This window comes from Pyrus communis, chromosome 2 (assembly GCF_963583255.1).
Source record: "Pyrus communis chromosome 2, drPyrComm1.1, whole genome shotgun sequence".
Taxonomy (NCBI): Eukaryota; Viridiplantae; Streptophyta; class Magnoliopsida; order Rosales; family Rosaceae; genus Pyrus; species Pyrus communis.
The window spans coordinates 12,009,990-12,032,372 of NC_084804.1; the positions used below are offsets into that span (position 1 = coordinate 12,009,990).

General features: G+C 36.5%; 1 protein-coding gene across 1 annotated transcript; it reads right to left on the minus strand.

The window, feature by feature from the left end:
* Positions 1-507: 507 nt before the first annotated feature.
* LOC137726678 (ABC transporter C family member 5-like) lies at positions 508-8,406 on the minus strand. The gene is made up of 12 exons (XM_068465618.1): positions 8,097-8,406; positions 5,680-7,929; positions 5,225-5,545; positions 5,035-5,121; positions 4,025-4,714; positions 3,752-3,916; positions 3,117-3,411; positions 2,354-2,568; positions 1,910-2,215; positions 1,683-1,746; positions 1,336-1,575; positions 508-1,114 (listed from the first exon to the last, which is right to left on the minus strand). The coding sequence occupies exons 2-12, from the start codon at positions 7,789-7,791 to the stop codon at positions 1,002-1,004; spliced, it is 4,608 nt and encodes a 1,535-aa protein (XP_068321719.1). The 5' UTR covers positions 7,792-7,929; positions 8,097-8,406; the 3' UTR covers positions 508-1,001.
* Between the last annotated feature and the right edge of the window lie 13,977 nt (positions 8,407-22,383).

Here is a 22,383-nt window from a genome sequence, read left to right on the forward strand (position 1 = left end):
ACCTAGACAAGTGATTTAGTTATCACTAGTGTGTACAATAGTTTAGCATAACATACCAACTTGATAATGTTAAACATCCATTGATTTGAACATGTAATCACAATCACTTCAAGATAGAATTTCTCTTGTAAAAATTTTAACATATTATGTTATCAAACTGTTAATTTGAATAACTGATTTAATTTTCGCTCAATTGTGTTTATATTTTAACACAGCATCGGTTTTCTACTGGTAATGGTACATGGTTAGGATCATACATAATGGTACTATGGAATCTATGTATTCCATCATTACTTTGACTATTTAAGAATTGGCATTTTCAACTCAAAAAGCATTAGGAAGTACACGTGTAATGGTTTAACATGTTATATTGTCAGACTGTTAATTTGAATAAGCGATTTAATTTCCGGTGGAGCATACGGTAGTTTAACATAACATAACCAAGTTGATAATGTCAACAATTTATTTAATTTGAACATGTAATCTTCATGATCCATAGCCACAGTGTCATGTATCAAAACAGAGTAGTATGTGAAGAAACAAGAACAAAAATGTGGGATTAAGTTTCTAGCATTAGGATTGCTCTGTTGACATCAAAAATTGTGGAACAAACATTGACCCATCTTCCCTCGAGACCAAAAACATTGACTAACCCAGCTGCACCTATTCCATAACTACATTATTGAACATGATTAAGCACAAATCTACTCGTGGCGTTGCCTCTTCCGCGTATTTTATTACAGCTCTCATCAACCCAACTTATTTGTCTTACGACCGTGAAAGAATTCCCCGATTTGGCTTGGGGATGAATCAGAAACAGCTTTCCTCAAATGGGGGTTTGGATTGATAAAAATGGCACGCACCTTTGTCCTTTCCCATTTATCTTTAAACTTTCCGAATGCAGCAGCACCAGCAAGGAACGCGGCATCAACTGTCTTGTTTTGTATCATCTGCTCTTACTGCTGCCTTTGAATCAAAGGTTCTCAGCCATGACATCTGAATCAAAATTCTGGTATGCCACTCGACCTAGATGAATACTCTGTTACCAATTTTAGAAACATGGATGACTTATCTTCTAATAGTCGTATCGGAGTATCAAACTCTGCCACTCGACCTGCAAAAACATCAAATATCTAGGTTAATAAGCATTCTATGGGTCCTCATAAAACCTCCCAAAAGCACCAAACATAACCTTTCCCAAAAGAAAAGCAGAATCATGTCACATAATATCTAGTTCAATGCAGTTACATGAAAAGGACCATATGAAAACTCGAACATTTTTCTTCTATTGATGAATAGGTGTGTATGGAATTCATAACGAATCATTTTACTTACCATCACTGAGTACCAGCACTAGATCACTATCAATGACGGTTGGGATACGATGTGCAATCGTGCACACAGTACAGTTCTTAAACTCTGTTCGAATAATTTTCTGGATAAGATTGTCTGTAGCTGTATCAACCGATGCTGTCGCTTCATCAAGCACCAATATTTTTGCCTGCTTAAGCAATGCTCTTCCGAGAGAAACCAGTTGCCGCTGACCCACACTCCAATTATCTCCATTTTCCAGTACTGCAATTTTAACACAAAAATCCGACTCATTGGTAGCCATACCCAAACCAAGACATTCTAGTTTTCTTTGTTTAGAGGGTCGGATGTGTAAGAGATTTAACTCATACCTGGTGCATCAAGCTTTTGCTCCTTTTCACGGATTATGTCTCCAAGCTGAGACTTGTCAAGTGCCTGTACCAAATAAAGTAACCCTAGTTACGAACTATGTGTATAATACACGCATGTACAAATTCTTGAAAAACGCTGGCTTAGGTAATAAAAAAATTGTTTGAGTCCCAGAGGATGTAGTCATATTCCAAAATGAAAAAGATAGGATATGCAACCGTAATCAAACCTGCCAAATTTCATGATCCAAATGCTCTTCAAGGGGATCAAGATTGAGCCTAATGGTCCCTTCAAATAAGGTAGGATCCTGGGGAATGATACTGAGACGACTTCGGAGATCATGAAGACCAATTGTCGAAATATCAACATTGTCTATAAGGATCCTCCCAGCTGATGGTTCAATTAGTCGAAATAATGCCTGGATCAAAGTAGATTTACCACTTCCAGTACGCCCAACAATTCCAATATTCTTTCCACCGGGAAAACTACAAGTAACCCCATGAAGGACAACAGGAAGATTTTCCTTGTAGCGAACCTTCAAAGGAAACAAGGAGGAAGCAAAACTGTTATCATTGCGTAATCCAATTGCAATACTTGATTTATATTGAACTTGCACATTGTTCGCAAAATTAAGCATAAGCATAATAAAACCTGTGAACTGCAGGCAGCATACCTTTAAATCAATTATGTCAATTGCTCCATTCTCTGGCCATGTAGATGGAGGTTGAGAATCCTCAATAACGGATGGAGCTTCACTTGGGATTTGACTGTACTGATATATCCTTTCAATAGAAATAATTTTGTTTTCAAGCTTGCAAAAGCTAAGTATCCATCGTGATAGGCGTGCATTTAAATTCAGACCATATGTGACAGCGAGGCCAGCCATGCCTACATGGAAAAACGAATTACAATTAGATGTGGCATTTTGTCATAATCTGAAAATTCTACTCCTTTGTCATTGTCCCATCAAGCCATTTAATCATCCAAATTATAATTTAGACTACATCAACACTAATCCAGTTCTCAGACCTGCTTAATGTTCTTAAGCTAGCAGAAAGGGTAACTTCTTTTTTTTTTTTTTTTTTTTTTTTTTTTTTTTTTTTTTTAAATTACAATGCTTTATGCACATCAAAGCACACTGCTAAATGCGAAACCAAAATAAATCGTATAACATATGATGGTTGAAAATTATGAGCTCAGAGATTCAATCAGGTTAACATGTAAGAGATACCATGTCATAGATACTCCCACTCCCACATAAACCAAGTCAGAATTTTCAAATATTTTGTACGCTTCAAAATGGAAGCAATCATTCAGACCAAGCAAATATACGACTTGCCTTAAGAATGGCAATGCTATTTCATATTCAAGTCATGTTTTAACAGAACTCAGATTTCATGACAACATACAGATAATAGTATAGGACACGAACTTACTTGGATCAATACTCCCATGTGGAAAGCTCACAAGTAGAATCATGCAGAAAGCGAATACAAAAGTTGAGAGTAATTCCATGCGCAGACAGAGCCATTCAATAGCTGCAATACTGCAGAAGAAAGGGCGAGCAAAACAATCAAGAAGATAAAGGTTCCTCTTCATGAACCTTTTTTCTTGTCCAAATCCTCTTATAGTGGCAGCTCCAGCAATTGACTCGCCAAAAAGATGGATAATTGGAGACTTCTGGATGCTAACAATTCGGACCAGTTCCCTTGATGAAGCCATGTAGTATTTCTGTATCAAAGAATGCTCACATTCAGGTACAATAAAGTAGGTTTAATATCATAAAGTAATTAGCTCAAAGATGTATATACACAACATGACAAAAAGACAAACAATAAGGTTTCTCAAAGTGATGAAATTGATCACCACGATTTAAACGCTTTTCCAGTAGCAACCAAAAGATGGAAAATAGTACTCAGCTAATGTGTAGTTATATAAATATTACAGAATTTGAAACAAAAATATATATGTAATCGTATGCGAAATTAACAGTGAGCAACATCCTTTATATTTTTATCTTCAGTTTTCTAAATTATTAAAACAACAAATTCAAAGCAAAAAATTTAAGTACCTGCATCCACAAACAAGCAATGGCCATAGGAATAACAAGCAGCAAAACTTGCCAGGTAACTGTTGTCATCACACCAACAATACCAATAAGTTGTATTGTCGTTGATGCGAACCCACCAAGTCTAAAAGGAATATCAAGATCCACCACACTTTGATCAATTGATACCTATAGAAAACAAACAATTCAATAATTATATATGCAAACGGAAGGTAGTGAATTAGGTATTTTTCACAAACAAAAAATCACTTGAATTCCGGAAAATGAGAGACTTACACGATTCAAGATCCGTCCAGCAGGAGTAGAGTCAAAGAAAGACATTGGTGCCCGGAACACACTTCTAAGCATCTTCACAAACAATTTCTGAGCAGCCGCTAGACCAAACGTAGCTACCAAAACAGCCCTAACAAATATAAACCAAGAGCTTCCGAATGCAAGGGCCATGTAAACACAAAGAAGGACCATCGAACTCACTTTCGGTTGGTCTACTTCTGTTTGGGGATTTGCCCAAGCCATCCACCAACTACTAGCAATTTGAAGAAACTGAAATACTGTTTGTGCAATGATTATGGGTGGAATCAGCAATCCTTTATATGCTGCAGCCATATACGAAAAGTAGACTTTCATGCTGACCCTTCCTCTTACCCTTTCCTCTTCTTGGACAAGCTGCTTTTTTCTTGAGCGCTTTGCTTTCTTTTTCTCTTTAATTGCTTTCTGCTCTGAAGCTGACACACCTTCTTGCACTTCCTTTGCCAAACAGTCAACACTACTGCTAGGTTTATCACAATTTTTTCGGAGCCCAGTATCCAGACACAAGCTTTGATCTGAATCTCCCGATGAGTTACTGGGAATATCCATAGCTTCAATTGCTTCATGGTGAGCTGAGACTAGTGATTTGAAATCAGTTCCTGCCTGTAAAAGATCATCATATTTTCCTGCCTGTATGATGCGCCCTCCTTTAAGAACCTACAGATACAGAAAATGAAGGTTACAGACTACTTCTCAAAAGCACACAAAATAGAACATACAAAGTCAAATATAGCAAACTAAATTTGGAATAAATGGAAAGGGAAGTAGAAAGTGCGGAAAAGAGAAGGAAAAAGAAAATATGAAGTGTTGAAATAAACGAAAGAAACAACATAAGTAAAGATTCTCCAAGACCAACTGTCACGGTGCAACTGCTAATGTGTGACTCGCCTTATACACATAAGCTACAGACTATAGATGCCAATATGGACCTTTCATCTCAGAAATAATATATTAAAGGTTTTTTTTAAAGACTGTACCAGTATCAAATCAGCAGCGGGCAGAAATTCAACTTGATGGGTCACAAAGACCACAGTTTTATCTTCTAATGCTGTCAATATGTATTCCTGCATCACCCCCATAAAATATACTTAGCCATCAACCAAAAATAAAATATATGTATCACTTCAATTGAATTGTGATATCAGTGATACTATCAGCAATACTAACCTTAAACAACTCTGACCCAGTGTGTGCATCAACTGCACTAAAGGGGTCATCAAGTAAATAAATGTCAGCATCTTGATACAGTGCCCTTGCGAGCTGCACACGTTGCTTCTGGCCACCACTCAGATTTATACCCCTATCACCGATTATGGTCTGGTCTCCATGTGAGAAAAGTTCCAAATCCTTTTTCAGTGAACAAGCATGGATAACCTTCTTGTACTTTGGTTTATCCATTGGGCTACCAAAAAGAATATTTTCTTCAATATTTCCAGACTGTATCCATGCTGACTGAGGAACATAAGCAGCAGTACCACATAGCCTTACCTGAAATGATATGGCAAAAAAACAAGTATTAGGAATATTATCACTTAATAATCATCCTAGGAAAAAAAAACAACCTTGAAAGGAAAGGAAACGTGAGATGTAAAACAGAACGAAGTTCAAAAATACCAACTTACTTCACCGGAGATTTTCGGGATCTCACCAAGGATGCAAGAGAGAAAGCTTGACTTGCCAGCACCAACCATTCCACAAACAGCCACACGCATCCCTCTTTCCACTTTCATCTTTATTCCTGATAATGTTGGCCTGGGAGAGGAAGGGTCCCAGCAAAAGACACCATCTTCAATTTCTATTGACGTGGTTGAGATGCCTCGTGGCAGGACAATTGTTGCGTCCTCCTGCAACTCTTCCTCCTGCAGGAATCCAGAAATTCGATCAAGGGAAACTTTTGTCTGTGCCATCATTGATACAAGGTCAGGGAAATTCCTGAGTGGTTCTTGGAGTATCCTGAAAGTCGCTAGAGCAGAAAGAACACCACCCGCAGTCAGCTGGTGACCCAAGAATATAGAGGTGCCAAAAGTTACGGCTGAAACAAATATAGGAGAGCTCCAGAACATGAATGTAATAAAAGCTTGAGAGTAGAGAGCTTTGCGTAGCCACTTGAACTCCACACCACGCATCTCCTCTAACTGCAATCGGTACCGGTCCTCCCAAGCTTGCAACTTGAGAATCCTCATGTTTCGCAGGCACTCTGAAGTCTTCCTCATTCTTTCATCCTTGGCAGTCATCAACTTGTCTTGATATTCTTCTTGTATCTTTGCCACCGGAACAGTAAGAACAATGGAGATAATGGTGGCAATCAATGTCGCAACAGAAGCGATTCCAACATTCTTGTACAAAATTGCAAGGGCGAGAATAATTTGCATAGGAAGCATCCACATGTCCTGGAGATACCAAGAGTAGTCCCCTATCCTTTGCACATCAACAGCCATGTAGTTAACAATCTCTCCACTAGTGTGACTTTGCTTGGCCGAGCTGGAAAGTCTGAGTCCCTTTCGGTATACCATTGCCGTTAGAGCTGATCTTACATGCATACCCAAAATGTCTACCCCAAGATACCACTGCCGGGTTGTTAAGGTCTCAACAAGCTTTGCTGCAAAGAAAGTACCGGCAAGTATATACCCTTCATGAGGGAAAGTCTCTATCCCCCCCAAATAATCAACAAAATAGCTAATCATAAACGGACCCACATATGAAACAAGAGTATTTAATCCAGCAAATACAGCATTACAAGCTGCCTCCTTCCAAAAGGACCGGAGAATTGCCCAGGCTAAAGAAGGCTGTCCTGAACGGTTTTCAGCCTTCACTTTCTCCCAATTTGAATTCAAGATCTTATAATTAGTTTTGGCTCGATCTTGTGGTGCAAGAAGGGGAATGTCCTTGATCTCAAGCGGTCTCTTTGCCCCAATTGAAAGAAGCGGGTTCATCCAAGACAGTGTGGCTAAGCTGAAAAGCCCAGCATCATGATAAGGGCTAACCTTAAGACACCCTGCTTCTTCTTCAAGCAATGGCTCTTGAAGATCAGATTGTCCAGAAACTTGAATACCAGTAACACCCCTACATGCAACGAAACAAAGAAACGCTAGGGCCGGTGTCACAGCGAGATTTGCCACAACATGAGAACTCATGTGTTTCGATCCTTCGATTGCAAAAGCTCTCCCATCAACATATAAAGTGCACAAGCAAATCAGAAATGACACAGACCACCAGACCCTCAAAAGCAGTGGGAATTTCTCACATCCCTTGAACTTACAATGCAGAGCCGAAAAGCTCAGCACGAACCAAGCCAAAGCTTGTGCAGCAGGCAAGACCATCACAGACCAATCCACAACATTTCCATTACTTCTCTCCCTTATCAGACCAACCCCATCAAAACCCAACACCAAAACTTGCACAAACAACACATACAAGCAACAAAAGACCGAAAATTTAAAGTCTCTGCCAACTCTAACCTCATGAGTTCCTCCATCCACAGCACTATTACGCTGAATTGAGCTCAAATTCGAATCCGAATCATTCTTGAGGATTCTAATCCGACTCAGACGACCAAACACACGGCGAGCTAAGAGGATGCAGAGGAACCCAACAAAGAGTACCAAATTGATGAGAATTGAAGCGAGCTCCAAAACAGGCAAACCCTGCAGAGCTGTCAAAAGGGTAATTGAGGATTGCTGAGCTGCTGGAGAAGACGAAGGGATGCCTCCATGGAGGAGGATAGTGGGACCCATAATTGGATGTAGCGGAACTGTGCAGGATTCGATTGAAAAGAGTGAGTCGATGGTGAGCTGCTAAGTGAGGGGAGGAGAAGAGATGGATTCGTTTGACAGAGAAGGGCATTTCACCATCTGGGTTTTCAAATAAAACTTCTGCAGAGACACATTGCACGTGGAAACAAACAGATACAGATTTTTATCAACACAGAATTCGAAAAGAGAGAGAAAAAGACACAAGGGGACAAAGACGATGCACGAAAAATCGAAAACTTTCAATGGGAAAATACCAAAAAAAAAAAAAAAAAAAATTGAAAACTTGCCTGAAAATTTTGATTTAATGGCGTGAACCGATGAAGGTTTGTGCTGAGGCAAGCCTGTTATGGAGGTCGCCCAACAAGCTCCGCCTCTCTCTCTCTCTCTCTCTCTCTCTCTCTCTCTCTAAACGCAAAATTGGACAAAACCCACAAAGATTTTACACTGAAATTCAGAGAGAAGACGTTAATGGCGATGAGAATTGAGAGAAAGCTGAGGGTTTTAACGCGTAGGAGTCGAGAGAGAAGAAAAAGAGTCTTCGTAAAGGGTTTTGTTTTCGTCTCTTTTATATTATATAGTTTTTTAAACACTACATGCCAACTTAGCAAGGGAGATGGTCTTTATATACTGTCGATCGAGAAAGCTGGACGGAGAAGGAGAAGGATGGGAGTGGGGGACCAAAATGAGAGAAATTACTTTATATTGCTGCCAAATTAAATGAGGAAGTGTCGGGCAAAAAAATAACCAAATTAAAGTGTGTACTTTCTCCTTTATGAAAACAGAAAATGTGTTTTTTTTTTTTTTTTTGGGCGCACAATATTATTTATGGAGTGGTCTAAGTTTCAAATTGGACTAACAATAATATGGTTTAAATTCATTTTTAACAAGAATTGAACTTAATATCTCTCAATTATATATAAAGATGAATGTTACTAGACTGTGGTACTAAATGGCAACAGAAAATGTGTTTATTTAGTTTATTTTTTAATAGAAGCGATAATTTACTTTTTAAATCCATTTCAATTATAAAAATAATTTAAACTTGAGTGAAGAAGAATACACATTATTCTAGCCAATTAGACAAAAAATCCATCTTGTGTAATGCTTTGACGAAAAAAAAATTTGTGCAATGCTTTATTTATTATTTGTTTCTTGCAATACGTTCATACGTGTGACAATTGATCTTTTACTCGTATTTTTTTAATATTTATTTATAATATTTATTTTCTTTTAGTTTGGATTTTTTTCCTTAGAATTAAAATAATTCTAATTAAGGAAGGATACTTTGGAATATTGAAAGCTTCATTATTTTGGTGCGCTCCATTTATATATATATATATATATATATATATTAGTTTTTCAAACTATATTATTTGTATATGAAATAATGTACATGTTTTGTGGAGTCATGTGTGTGTGATTTGAGATAAAGAATATGTTTGTTGATAAAAAGAATATTATTATCATTATCATTGACATGGTTTTGTGGTTATTGATGATATCATGATGGGATCTCATCAGGCAAGGAAACATTAGATTGTGAATAGACATTCCATTTGTTAATGTGTGTGTGTGAGAGAGAGAGAGAGAGAGAGAGAGAGAGAGAGAGAGATTTGTTTGTTTACACTTCATAGTGAGTTCTTTAGGTGGTGTTGGGTACCGGATTTCTGATCAGAATATTGAATGTGACTCTGATGCCATCATGATAATGATAATTTTTCTGGGATTTTAGTAATATCCCATTATTTATTCTAAGATCCACTGCTACTTTGAATTTAAGGCTTTGCTTTCACCACCCAAATGTTTAATGTTCATCAATCATGGACCTATTCAAATAAGATTTACTACTTTTAGTATTAGGCTTTGAGCATCCCAAATATTCTTTAGCCCAATATTTATTAACGGAAATTTTCTCAAAAGTGAGATTCTATTTGGACTTTCTGTCATCTTATATTTTTTGTACAATATTTTATAATGTTGGTACTGAAATTGATGTTAAAATATGACGTGACAGAAAATCTATGAAGAGTCTTATTTTAAGAGAGTCTCATTAGCATTCCACCTTATTAATATGCCATGATGATAATATTTTTGGGTTTTTATTAATATCCCCAATATCTTCTTCACTACTACTTTGAGTTGAGGCTTTTGCTTTCAGCACTCCAAATATTCTTTAATCGTGCACCTATTCAAACATTCATTATAAGATTTACTGCTTTCAGTTCGGGAAATATTTTTGCTTACCACCCTTAGATGATGGTGTTGCTCACTATTTTATTTATCACTATTATATGAGTTTAAATTTCTTAAATCAATGTAGTTGGTAGATCTAAATCTCAAAATTTAAACTCATCAAATGATAAAATAGGATGATGAACATTACCATCAACTAAGGATATTGAGTAAAAATACAGTCTTAAGTTTGAGGGTTTCAACATCCCAAATATTCTTTATCCCAATATTTATTAATATGCCATGATGATAATTTCTGGGTATTTAATAATATCCAATATTTATTCTAAGATTCACTACTACTTTGAGTTTGAAGCTTTGCTTTGAGCACCCCAAATATTCCTTAAACATGCGCCTATTTCAAATATTTATTTTAGATTAACTATTTTCAATTTGAAGATTTGAGCCTCCCAAATATTCTTTGATCGTCTCCTCCGTCACCTTCATTGGTGACATATTAAGTATGAGAAGTCATGGAGCGAGAAACCTTAGTTGATCTTATTCATGAATTTTTTTTCAGTTATATTCTTTAAACATGCGCATATTCAAATATTTATTTTAAGATTAACTACTTTCTGTTTGAGGCTTTGACCATCCCAAATATTCTTTAATCGTCCCAAAATTTAGTTGATCTGATTCATGATTTTTTCAGTAAAAAATAGTACTGAGGTGATTCTGAAAAATTTAGTTAATCGTCCCAAATATTCTTTAATCGTCCCAAATTTTAGTACTGAGGTGATTCTGAAAAAAAATAGCTATCAAAAAAAGCTGGGAGCTTTTTTATGTTTAGTAAACATTCAGCTTCAGGTTTTTTTCACAGTTTTGGGTGAAAAAAAGCCAAAAACACAACACTGCAAAACCCAGCTTTGAAAAACCAGCTTTTTTTCACATCTGTTTTACATAATAGTTTATCAAACACTATAATACTGTTTTTTTTTTTTTTTTCAAAAGCACTTTTACAAAAAAGTTTACCAAATGCTCTGCTGCTTATTCTCACAGCACAGCAGAAGCTGTTTTTTTTTTTCAAAGCACAGCAATACCAAACCACCCCTAAATTACAAATTTAAAAAAAAAAAAATCTGAATTCACACCTTACTTTATTTTATATGTGTTTCTAAATATAGACAGAGTCCATAGTTTAAACGACTCCCATATATATTTTAGAGAATGATGAAAATCAAGAACCAGAATAAATTTCCACTACTCATTCCATACTAGTAACCATACCACAATATATAGCATATTTACATACTTAGAAATGAGGAATTCATAACTAAGAGAAAGGAAATAGGAATTGTAGGGTAAGAACCACATGTTTTTTAATTTCATACATATTAGGAAACGCATGAAAAGTTACGAATCTTGCTTTACAGAAACAAATAGGTATATATGTTAACTAGGTAGCAGTAGCACACAGTGGCATGTTATGTAATGCATGTAACTGAAATCCACAGGGACTGACAATCGATGGGTTGGGGTGCCATGAGAAAATTGTGTTTGTTTTTTGTGTTGAACATATCAGGAACCGCACTTATCACCTAAGTTGGCTGCTTTCTGCAGATATGAAGGTGATGACATAGTTTCCAGTAAACTTTTGTTGTTTATTGGGAAAGGTATGGCCCCCAGCCGCTGAGAGTTGAGGTTGAAGGATGATCAAATTTCTTTCTAGCTGACATGCATGCACATGTGGGATGTCGCTGTGGGGGCACTTACTTTTGTAGTTTTTCGTAACTATTTTATAATTTCTGGGCCATGATCTCTGACTGTGATGCACTCAATTTTTTTTAGGGAAAATTGCTCATCAAAGTGAGCAACTTTGTTACGCGTCCGGGATTGCATGCATTTTTAAGGCAATGCAACCAAGGATGCCTGCATAATTAAAGTAATCCCAGAGAAGAAAATACCAAGGATGCCTGCATCATTAAAGTAAAATCCCAAAGAAGAAAATTAAAGTAGCTTTATTATGTGCTATTAATTCAAAAATTGTAGGTGTAGCGTTGAAAAGTTAACAATTGACGGTAATACAAAAAAAGTTTGCAATAGTTTTAAAAAATTAAATTAAATTAAAGTAGCTTTATTATGTGCTATTAATTCAAAATGATTGTAGGTGAAGTGTTGAAAAGTTAACAATTGAGGGTAATACAAGAAAAGTTAGCAATGGTTTTCAAAACAAAATAAAAAATAAAAAAGGTTAGCAATTGAGGTTAATATAGAATGAACTTCAAATAGAGGATCAAACTATTTTCTTTTCGGTCACTAAATACTACAGTTTAGTGGTATTCTTCTTCATTTATAAGTGAGAGGTCTTAGATTCGATTCTCGCCAAAGACGAATTTGAACCACATTATTGCTAACTCATTGTTATGCTAATCACATCCCCTTCTTTTAGTGTAGATAATATTGTTTGTTAAAAAAAAAAAAAAAAATATTCCCTTTTCGATATTTGTAATCTATTTAATTATTATTACCAAAAGGAAAAGTTGATTGTTTTCTAATTCAACGACTGAGCTATGTTTAAGTATGTCATGCGAGGAGCAAATTTTATAGTAAATGATATCGTCTCATTAGGGTGAACTCATGAATAGTGGAATCAAGCCCTCTCTCTCCGTTTCATGGCGACCTTTTACATCGATTTGTTTGGCGCCGGTTTTAGGCTTGTAGCAAGGGTTTTGTGGTGTTATGTACTGAGCTCTAAATAGTTTCTAATGCTATTAGTGAATGGCTAACCATGTAAGTAACTGCCTCTTAATAGTATAATATAGTGATATTTCTCTTCACTTGTAAGTGAGAGGTCTTAGATTTGATTCTCGTGAATTTGAATCACATTATTACTAGTCTATTATGCGGCTAAGCTCACCTCATTCTCTTTAGTATAGATAATATCGTTTGTTCAAAAAAAAAAAAAAAAACATGAAGTAAATTAACCGAGTAGCACAATAAGCTTATAAGGCTAATTGGTGTATAATAATTCTTGTTAAACCCACCAGCCATTCAAACATTATATTTGGCATTAAAACCTGCCATCTTCACAAAGTTAGCACTGGGTATCCATCACTAAACGTCTTAACAGCCTTTCTTGAACCCAGAATTCAATTCTTTGTCTCTGGATTGATGCTGACTTGAGCTCGCACAAATTGTAAAGAGCTGTCATATATTCATATTCACCACCGGCCACCTAGGTTGGACCAACATTTTTCAATTAAGACGGCACTTTTGTGTCTTCCAAACTCCGTATATTTAATCATAATTGTAATTGTCTCGATTATTTGGTTTATTGGAGATATTTATCAATGTCACCTAACACGCGGGCGAAAATACCACATGCCATTATATATAATTGGAGGAACACATAAAAAAAAAATTCTCTAATTTATAATGGCATAGGGTGTTCTACCCCGTATTTTGAATACACTGACAAATCTCTCGATTTAGTGACGTTAGTTTTTACTTTCTTAATTGAAGTCGTAGGCAGTGACGAATCCAGGATTTTAGACTTAGGGGGTCCCAATAATAAAGATAAAAAAAACTATAGTGAAAAATGTCCTCTTCACGGAACTATTGATCTTCTATTTTGTTGCGGACTAGACCCTCAATGATATTCATAGCGAAAAATATCCTCTTCACTGCTGCTTGCACATCCATGAAGGCAATAAGCCTCTCCATTGCATCCAATGGCAGATTCAGGATTTTAAGATTGAGTGGTCTCAATATAAAAGTTCAAAAAAATATTAAACGAAAAAATAAACTACAAAAACTAAATTTGTCCATGATGAAGTTTCATACTCGAAAATGTGTCATTATAGATTTATTGCAAACTAGAACGAAAATATCCAGAATATAATTGAAATTATCTAAAATTGGAATTGAACTACTTAGTTTGTGAAGACTGGGGGAGGAGACTAGGGTTGTGATAGTGGGTGGGGAGGTGAATGGAGAATGGGATTAGCCAATTAGGAGTTAGATATGGAATTGGAAAAGTTCTGACTCTATTTGAACGTTGAACCATTTTGTTTAATAAAAAATTGCAAAAACTATATATTAAAGAACGTATCGACGCACCGTTTTACTTAGAAGGTTTTTTCAAACCATACATCAAGCGCACCATTTTCCCAAGTCATTTGAATAAAAAGTAGTCTTCTTTCTTCTTTCTGGTTTGCAGAATACCAGAACACTCTGCAACTCCGCTCCTCTTCTCCTCCACCATATATGCCCAAACTTGGGTGATCCTCGGAGGTCCTCACAAAAATTTATCCCGGCTTCCGGTGGTGCTAGGACCACCCAGGCCCCTTAACAGATTCGTCCCTCTGCACCTGCCCAAATTGTTGGATAGTCCCAAAGGTCGATCACAAGTGTTTCTTCAAGCTTTCGGAGGGTCCCGGGACCTCCGGGTCCCTATATGGATCCGTCACTGGTCGTAGGTTCAAAACAATAATTGTTGGTCTAACGTCAGCTATATACATGTGTGTGTAATATAAAGTTGTTATATTTAAAAGATGCTAGGCGCTAGGCAAACGGCGGACTGAAGTCTAGCACTTAAGGAGTTAGGCGGGGTCTACGCAGACGTCTAGACGGACTAGGTGGATTTAATTAAATCTATTATATTTCGTGTAAATAAGTATCTGTTTATACTTAAAATATATATAATTTCATCTACAAAATGGAATAACATATATATTATGAGATATTGAAATATAATGAAAACATGGAGAACAAGTATATAATGTATGTTCCTTTAAATATTCAACAAGTCTCTTACAATTTATTGAAAAAATAAAATGCAAAATAAAAGTTTACTTTATGTCTAAGTGAGTCACAACCTAACCGGGTCTCGGTGGGCTAGGCAGGTGCCTAGGCGATCTAGGCGGGCGCCTCAGTAGGTTTAGGCGCCATTTCTTAATTTTTAAATGCCTAGACATGATCAAGCGCCTAATGTCTAAGCAGGGCCTAGAAGATGCTAGACGGGGATTTTTAGTACAGTGATTTCAAAAGATGATTGACCATTTTGTCATGTATTTTTCTCACACGGTTCACCGACCGACCGATATGCATATATGAGAAGCGAATTATATCACGTTTGCATTTGGATGGTGCCACATTTTATTGCATGCAGTTTTTTGTTGGTACGTCGTAATATTTAATGAAAATATGATTTCATTCCCTCAAGTTCAATTTTTTCTAGCTAAAACCTCTCATAATTTCTTTTCCTAACGAAAATTTACCGACTAAGCTCCAGCTAAGTAAATTTTTAAATTAAAGTTGTTCATTAATGACATAATATTTTTCACTATACAAATTGAAAATAAGATTAAATGCTTATGAGCTAATTTGGTATCAAATTTGTTATTCATGATATTCGATGGCTCATTGTTCACCATAATTATAGGGCCAGTAATCAAATTAATTGACACTCGTCTCTTGTCACACATTCACACGTGTGGCAATTGACACTTCTTTATTGTTTTTTGTTTTAAGGGTTTATATCACAAATGATACTTGAAATTGACAGATATCATTAAGATGATCCTCGAAATTGAAAATCGATCAATAGTTTTCCTGAAAATGAATGTCACAAATCAATGTGTTCATTTCGTTAAAAATTTTGTTATGTGTTGATATGACACATAACTGGATCCCACAAGTCTAATTAAATATTATTATAAGAATTAAAAACAATTTTTCTTTTTGTATAATAAAAAACTAAAAAAAGCAAAAAAATAAATAAAGAATATGAACTGTTCATCTTCTTCTTGCCCTCCCAGCCCAGCTGTTCATCTTCTTGTTCTTTTTTTCCATTTTTTATTTTTTAAGTTTTTAATTATATAAAAACAATCGAGATGGACGAATCGATCTTGCGTTTCAGATGTTTTATAGCGACTCGTATATAGAGACAAAAAATAAAAACCCGGAAGCTTTATCTCTCGTCTTCGCTCCCGGGTTTGCAGAAATAGGAAGTTGATCGGAAATCATGGAAGCTGCGCATTCTCTGGTGGCGAATCTGATTTCAAAATCACCTACCTCTAACCCCAATAACTGTTGTACCAATACAGGAGAGAAAATCGCAGAGAGAGATGAAAAGAAAATGAAAGATTATGGGCTGGGGTTTTGACAATTTATGCGGCTGGGTTCTTCCTCGGAAGCAAAAGATTAAAGTAAAAGTGAAGATGACAATAAATGATTAGAGGGAAAGTGAAGATGACAAAGTAAGAAGCGACACGAATGCTTTCAAATTGCAAAAATGGACGGCTGCTTGGGGTTGGGGATGGCGGAGATCGGATAGGGGGTGGGGAAATGCGGCTGGGTTCATTCTTCTTGCCCGGTTTTTTAATGAATTTTAAAACACTTTTTAAACTTTCTTTGTTAAATCAAAGTGGCATCATATCATTGGATGGTGGGTTTACACGTGTGCCAAGTTAGCACACTAATAGAAAAATTAACAGAATTGAACGGCAAGGATGATATTGATGTTTGGTGGTAACTTTTAAGGAAAACATTGATCGATTTTCTAATTTAGGAATCATCTTGATAGGGTAGATCAATTTCAGACATCATTTATAATAAAAACCCTTATTTTAATTTTACTTATTTTAGATATTATTGTTTTTATTAGAATATATTTTGAAAATAATGAACTTACCAACCACTCTACATTTAAAAAAAATAATAATCTAATAGGATAAGGGCAATTAGGGTATTATAAAGTTTCACTCATTTTGCCTTCTCTTTATATATACTAGCATATGGGCACATACAAAGTGTATGATAATTTTTTTTTTTTTTTTTTTTTGTTTTTTTGAAATAGAAGGAGAGAGGAAGAGAGTGATAGAGAATGTGGGAGTGGGAAATTTTTTATATTTTTTTAATTAAATATATGTTAGGATTACATGTAGGTGAGACTTTGAAAAAAAAAAGCAATAAAATTTTATTGTGTGAAATTACATTTCTGCCCCATATTTCTTAGTCATGTTTTGTTTTAATTAGAGGGTTAAACTGGTAATTTCATAGGATTTTGGTTGACAATGAGTGTTTTATTAATTAGTAGAGAAGAGATAGATCAATATTAATGTTGCAAAATAAATTGTAAATATTTTGTGATAATAGGTCACTTGTTTATCTACATGGTAGCTTATTTGAAATTTGAGTTTTATAAGGATGTTTAATGTTAGGTGAGTTTTTGTTTAAGAAGAAGTAGGAGTTGCATGAATGTACACGTAGAAACCCTAGTTTTTATCCCACGGATAAGTCCAGTCCATGTGCTGATTTTCATTTTTCGATGGTAAGGTCCATGACTCTGTGGGCTAATTGAGGATTAACTAGGAGTTAAACACTGCCTCAATATTAATCAGATATTGGCTAATCCATATCTACTAGCTAATCTGCATTTTCATATTTCCCAGCTGCGTTAAGGGTTCGAGTTTATTACTTTGTCCTCATACTTATCCAAATGTTTGAGCTACTTCTCCATGCACCGAAGACTCCGCAAACAGCCTTACATTATACAGTCCACATATACACGTACGTGTTCTTCTCAGACTAATAACGACATGTGATGGATGCCACATATTCACGTAGGTCGGCATGAACTACAAAATCGATTACTTCGTAATCTTGATCTGTCGTTCTGCATCTACCAGAAATTTACTGTATATATTAGATGTGTGTGTGAATAGTGATAAATTCATAAACATTTTGTTCAAGGTCGTTCCAACACATCAATAATTTCATAACCCTTTTTGTGCTTATATATGAAAGCTTGAGTTGGTTAAAAGTCCTATATCGATTCTGACTCTTACATCCCGGCCCGAGGTCCATCACATCTCGGGTTCACTCCACCACTGTATCACGATATTGTCTGCTTTGGGCCCCTGATCACACCCTCACGGTTTTGTTTCTTGGAACTCAGACGAGAACTTCTCAATGGGTCACCCATCCTGGGATTGCTCTCGCGCGCTACTTGGTTAACTTCGGAATTCTAATGGAACTCGAAGCCAGTGAACTCCCAAAAGGTCTCATACTAGGTAGGAATGAGAATATACATATAAGGATCGCTCTATTGGATGATGTGGGATGACACAATCCACCCCCCTTAGGGGTCCGACGTCTTCGTCGGCACATATCCGGCCATGGATTGGCTCTGATACCAAATTATCACATCCCGGCCCGAGGTTCACCACATCCCGGGCTCACTCCACCACCGTAGCACGATATTGTCCGCTTTGAGTCCTGACCACACTCTCACGATTTTGTTTTTAGGAACTCACACGTGAACTTCCCAATGGGTCACTCATCCTGGGATTGCTCTTGCGCGCTACTCGCTTAACTTCGGAGTTCCAATGGAACCCGAAGTTAGTGAGCTCACAAAAAGCCTCGTGCTGGGTAAGGATGAGAATATACATATAAGGATCACTCCCGTGAATTATGTGGGATGTTACCCCTTCTAATTATACAGTCCATCAAACTTCAAAAATTTAAGCTACAAGCTCGACCTCCTTGAAAAATATATGACTCACCTCCGTTGTAAAGCAGCTATATATCCTCGTTCTTACTCTCTACAATTACTATGGCTGGAAACTAAAGGGTAGGATACCATAAAGTCGGTCCAACCCCAAAGGAAAGGTTCTGAATTGTTGCCCTTCATTTTCCCAACCATATAAGGTTTGATGTACAATTGCGGGTACATTTGTGGTCAAAGGATAAAATGGAGGGGATCAAGAAAGGACCAAATGTGATGGTGATAGGTTCGACATGAAGTATGGACAACATTTTCATGCACATGCATCATTCACATGTCACAAATGTCTAGCTAACTAGCTAGCTACTAAAGAGTTGTATTTTCAATTATTAAAAAAGTCGGTGAGTTTCAATCGTTCATTGACATACAATTATTCGTACGAATGATCTTTTTGAACAACTAACAGTCATCCCACACTACAAAAAAAAACACCACTCAAAGAAAAGAATTTGATCGGGCAAAATTAGTCGGGCAAAGATCGCAACTGAAATTTTTGCCCAGTAAATTGTAGGACTCTGTTGGGCAAATGTTGTTTGCCCGATGAAACAATATTGTTGAGCGAAGTGCATTGATCAAACTTAGCCCGACTTTTTAAATAATTTTAATTAAAAATTTAAATTAAATTAAATTTAAATACATTAATTAGTTTTAATTATATTAATCTTAAAAAATTACAATATAAAAAAAGTGTATTTAATTATATTAGTATTGAAATATTTGTACAAATATATGGAATATATCCTAAACTAACTATTCCTAGGGTGATGGCTGAAGGTTGCTTGGAGGATCGGGAAGGAGATTGCCAAAGGTTGCCATTGTCTGCGCCATCCTAGCAATGTACGACTGAAACTCATCATCCCATAGGCGTACATCTTCTTTCTGAGCTTTTTCTTGCTGGCACGTTTCTTCTTCTCGATGGCGCAAGGCCTTTAACTCCATCTCCAACTGCTATGGTTTGGAAAACGTCCCACTTGGAGACTGAGAGTTAGATGAAGAAAATCCCCTGAGGTCCCAACCCAACCTGCTCCTAGACCATGAAGCTATCGGCCTTTCTATCGCCCAACCCCGTCCATCAGCAAGTATAGACACATATGGATCAGATGTCAACTACTCCAGTGGCGTGTCCGGTTGCTACTGGGAGAGGTTGTCGAGGTATTTATCATTCTACGACAAACAAGCTTACAAAAAAAGGAGAAATTAATTCAAATCATCAATCATAATTCTAAAATTTTTAAGTGCAATGAAATTTGAAATTAAAATTTTAAACAGAATAATTACATAAATGTCATCAGTCACATGGTTGCCATAATTGACATGTGTATCCACCCAGGCGTTGACTTCCAAGAAAAGCAAACTCTTCTCATGATGTTCATTGATTCGGAAAGCGAGGGACCGAGAAATAGGATGATGGAGGTTCTACTACTCGTTTCCTAGTTACCCTTATTTGCTGCGATTTTCAATGTGAATAAAAAAAATATTCATTAAATTCAAACAAATTCAAATAAATAAATAAACAAAAAATTGAAATAAAATTTAAAAATTTACAAGAATTTTCGAGCTCTAAAATTGACCGCAAAGTTAGTGACACTCGTCTATCCTTTCTGCAAACTCCAAGGGTAGACTAGTCATAGCTTCAGTAGGAGATGCACAAGTCTGGTAGTACATGTGTAGCTTGTATTTTGACCCCCTTGTACCGATTAGTCCATATCTGGTTTATATACTCAGACATACCTAACACTTCCATGTCGACCTCGAAGTTGACCTGAAATAGACAAAAAGCAAGTGTATTTGTTTAAAGTTACACTAAATAAGTAAAGATAATAAAAATAATAATTTTTAAAAACACACTTATCGAGATCTCTTTGTAAACATGTAAATTTCATTGCATACAAATGAAGCATCCCAAAGCTTCACGTGGCATATGACTCATGACAAATGAACAAGTTATCAATGACATGTGGCACAAATCAAGCAAATGAAGTGTAAAATATTCCCGAAATTTGGCAAAAGGGAGAAAGTATCCCTTAAAATCGGCAAACATGCCCAAAATCTCTCAAAATTAGAAAGAAAGCCAAAGCATCTTCACAAAATAAGCAAGAATTGAAGATTGCTCACAAATAGGCAACAAGGCCTATAAATTTCGGTCAATATGAGGAAGGTGGCTGAAATTAATACACAAAACATGCCTAAATTCTTCCGTGGACGAATCAAGGCACAAATCAAGGCCAAATCTATCCAAAGGCATGGCTTTGGAAGTCTATAAATACAAGGTCCCAAGACACACATAAGGGTCGACAATTTCTACATTGAAGGTAAAAAATTTCTACATTGAAGGGCTGAAATTCTCACAAAAGGAGAACCTCTGCCAAATCTTTGAAGACTAATACGTTGTCAAAGCTCTCTTCGAAGAACGTACAATCAAAGCCGAAGCTTTCTGTCAACCAAAGCCAAAACACTCCTTGAAGAATCAACAAGCACCTGTGCCGATGCCTTCAAGACTTTGTTGCAAGCTCAAAACTTGTAACGACGTTTGTTTCAAGATCAAGTCGCTAAGACCCTTGAATCAACGAAATCTCATATCAATATCATCTTTGCCGCACCTTGAGGTAAAGACCATCCACGCATTGTTTCAAGCTCAAAACTTGGAGCAATCGTTCAATCGTTCGTTCGAAATCAAGTTGCCAAGACCCTTAGATCAACAATATACACATCTACATCAAATTTGAAAACTAAATCAGAGGAAAATTGTAAACAGAGATTGTAACTTACAAATTCAAATCAATACAAATCTACTTTGTACACGTGTTCTCGTTTCATTCGATACATAATTTTCGTGTTTACACTCTTTCATCGTCGCCTTATGCACTTCTGGGGCGAACTTCATCCATGTAAGGGAAAGTAAGGGGCACTTGGTGTGGATGATGGCTACCATGTCATGAGTCAACATGTTGTTGACTTTGACATCCGCTCATTGATGTTGTGGGTCATAAACGACCACAATCTTGGCTTGCATTATGTGGGTGATATAGTTCGAGGACAAGCCTCTACAGATCCCTGTAATCTCACCTTCTTTCCACCCTCGCTGGGAGTTCTTTGTCTCCTGTTGGGCGTATGACTGTCGAATCGGCATCTGCCTCTGCTGTGTCACCAGTGGCGGTTGGGAATGACACAACGCCATGCCATTTTCGGCTGTGCATTCGTCGGGCATATCAAGGCTCCCAGACCGATGAAGTGATGGAGTGAGCCCGGTCGACGACTTGGCGATGGCCAGTTGGGTGACACTAGTCCCGCCAATGGAATATTCGCCATCTCTGCCGTTGAGTCATTATACAAAAATACACTATTAAATACATTATTTCGTAAAATTCATACAAAATCACCTAATATTTCCTACAAATTCCCAAATTTCAAATATTTCCTACATGTTACAAATATTTCCTTCAAATTCCACAAATTTCCTATAAATTTTCACAAATTATACATGCAACTTATATAAATAAAAAACCCCAAGATTTTACACATGCAACTTATATAAATAAAAAAACCCCAAGATTTTACACATGCAACTTATATAAATCAAAGAGATGGACAAACACACCTTTGGTTATTTGGGAATTTGAACATGACGGAGAGAGGGAAGTGAGCGAGAGGGCGAGTAAGCGAGGAGGCAAAGAGAAAGCACGGAGAGGACAGAGAGAGAAAGAGAGCACATAAAGAGAGATCAACAACGATGCAAGGAAGAAATAGAAGAAAGCTCTCGAGCTGATATAAAATTATCAGACCTTTGCCTGACGAACCCATTTGTCGAGCAAAGGTTTTAAAATTATGTCACA

Excerpts from the sequence above, each read along its gene's own strand:
- LOC137726678 (XM_068465618.1), bottom strand. The coding sequence starts at position 7,791 with ATGGGTCCCACTATCCTCCTCCATGGAGGCATCCCTTCGTCTTCTCCA. Across the intron at positions 4,715-5,034 it reads CCGCTGCTGATTTGATACTG|GTTCTTAAAGGAGGGCGCAT; the intron begins GTACAGTCTTTA and ends CTGTATCTGTAG. Across the intron at positions 3,412-3,751 it reads TTGCTTGTTTGTGGATGCAG|AAATACTACATGGCTTCATC; the intron begins GTACTTAAATTT and ends TCTTTGATACAG.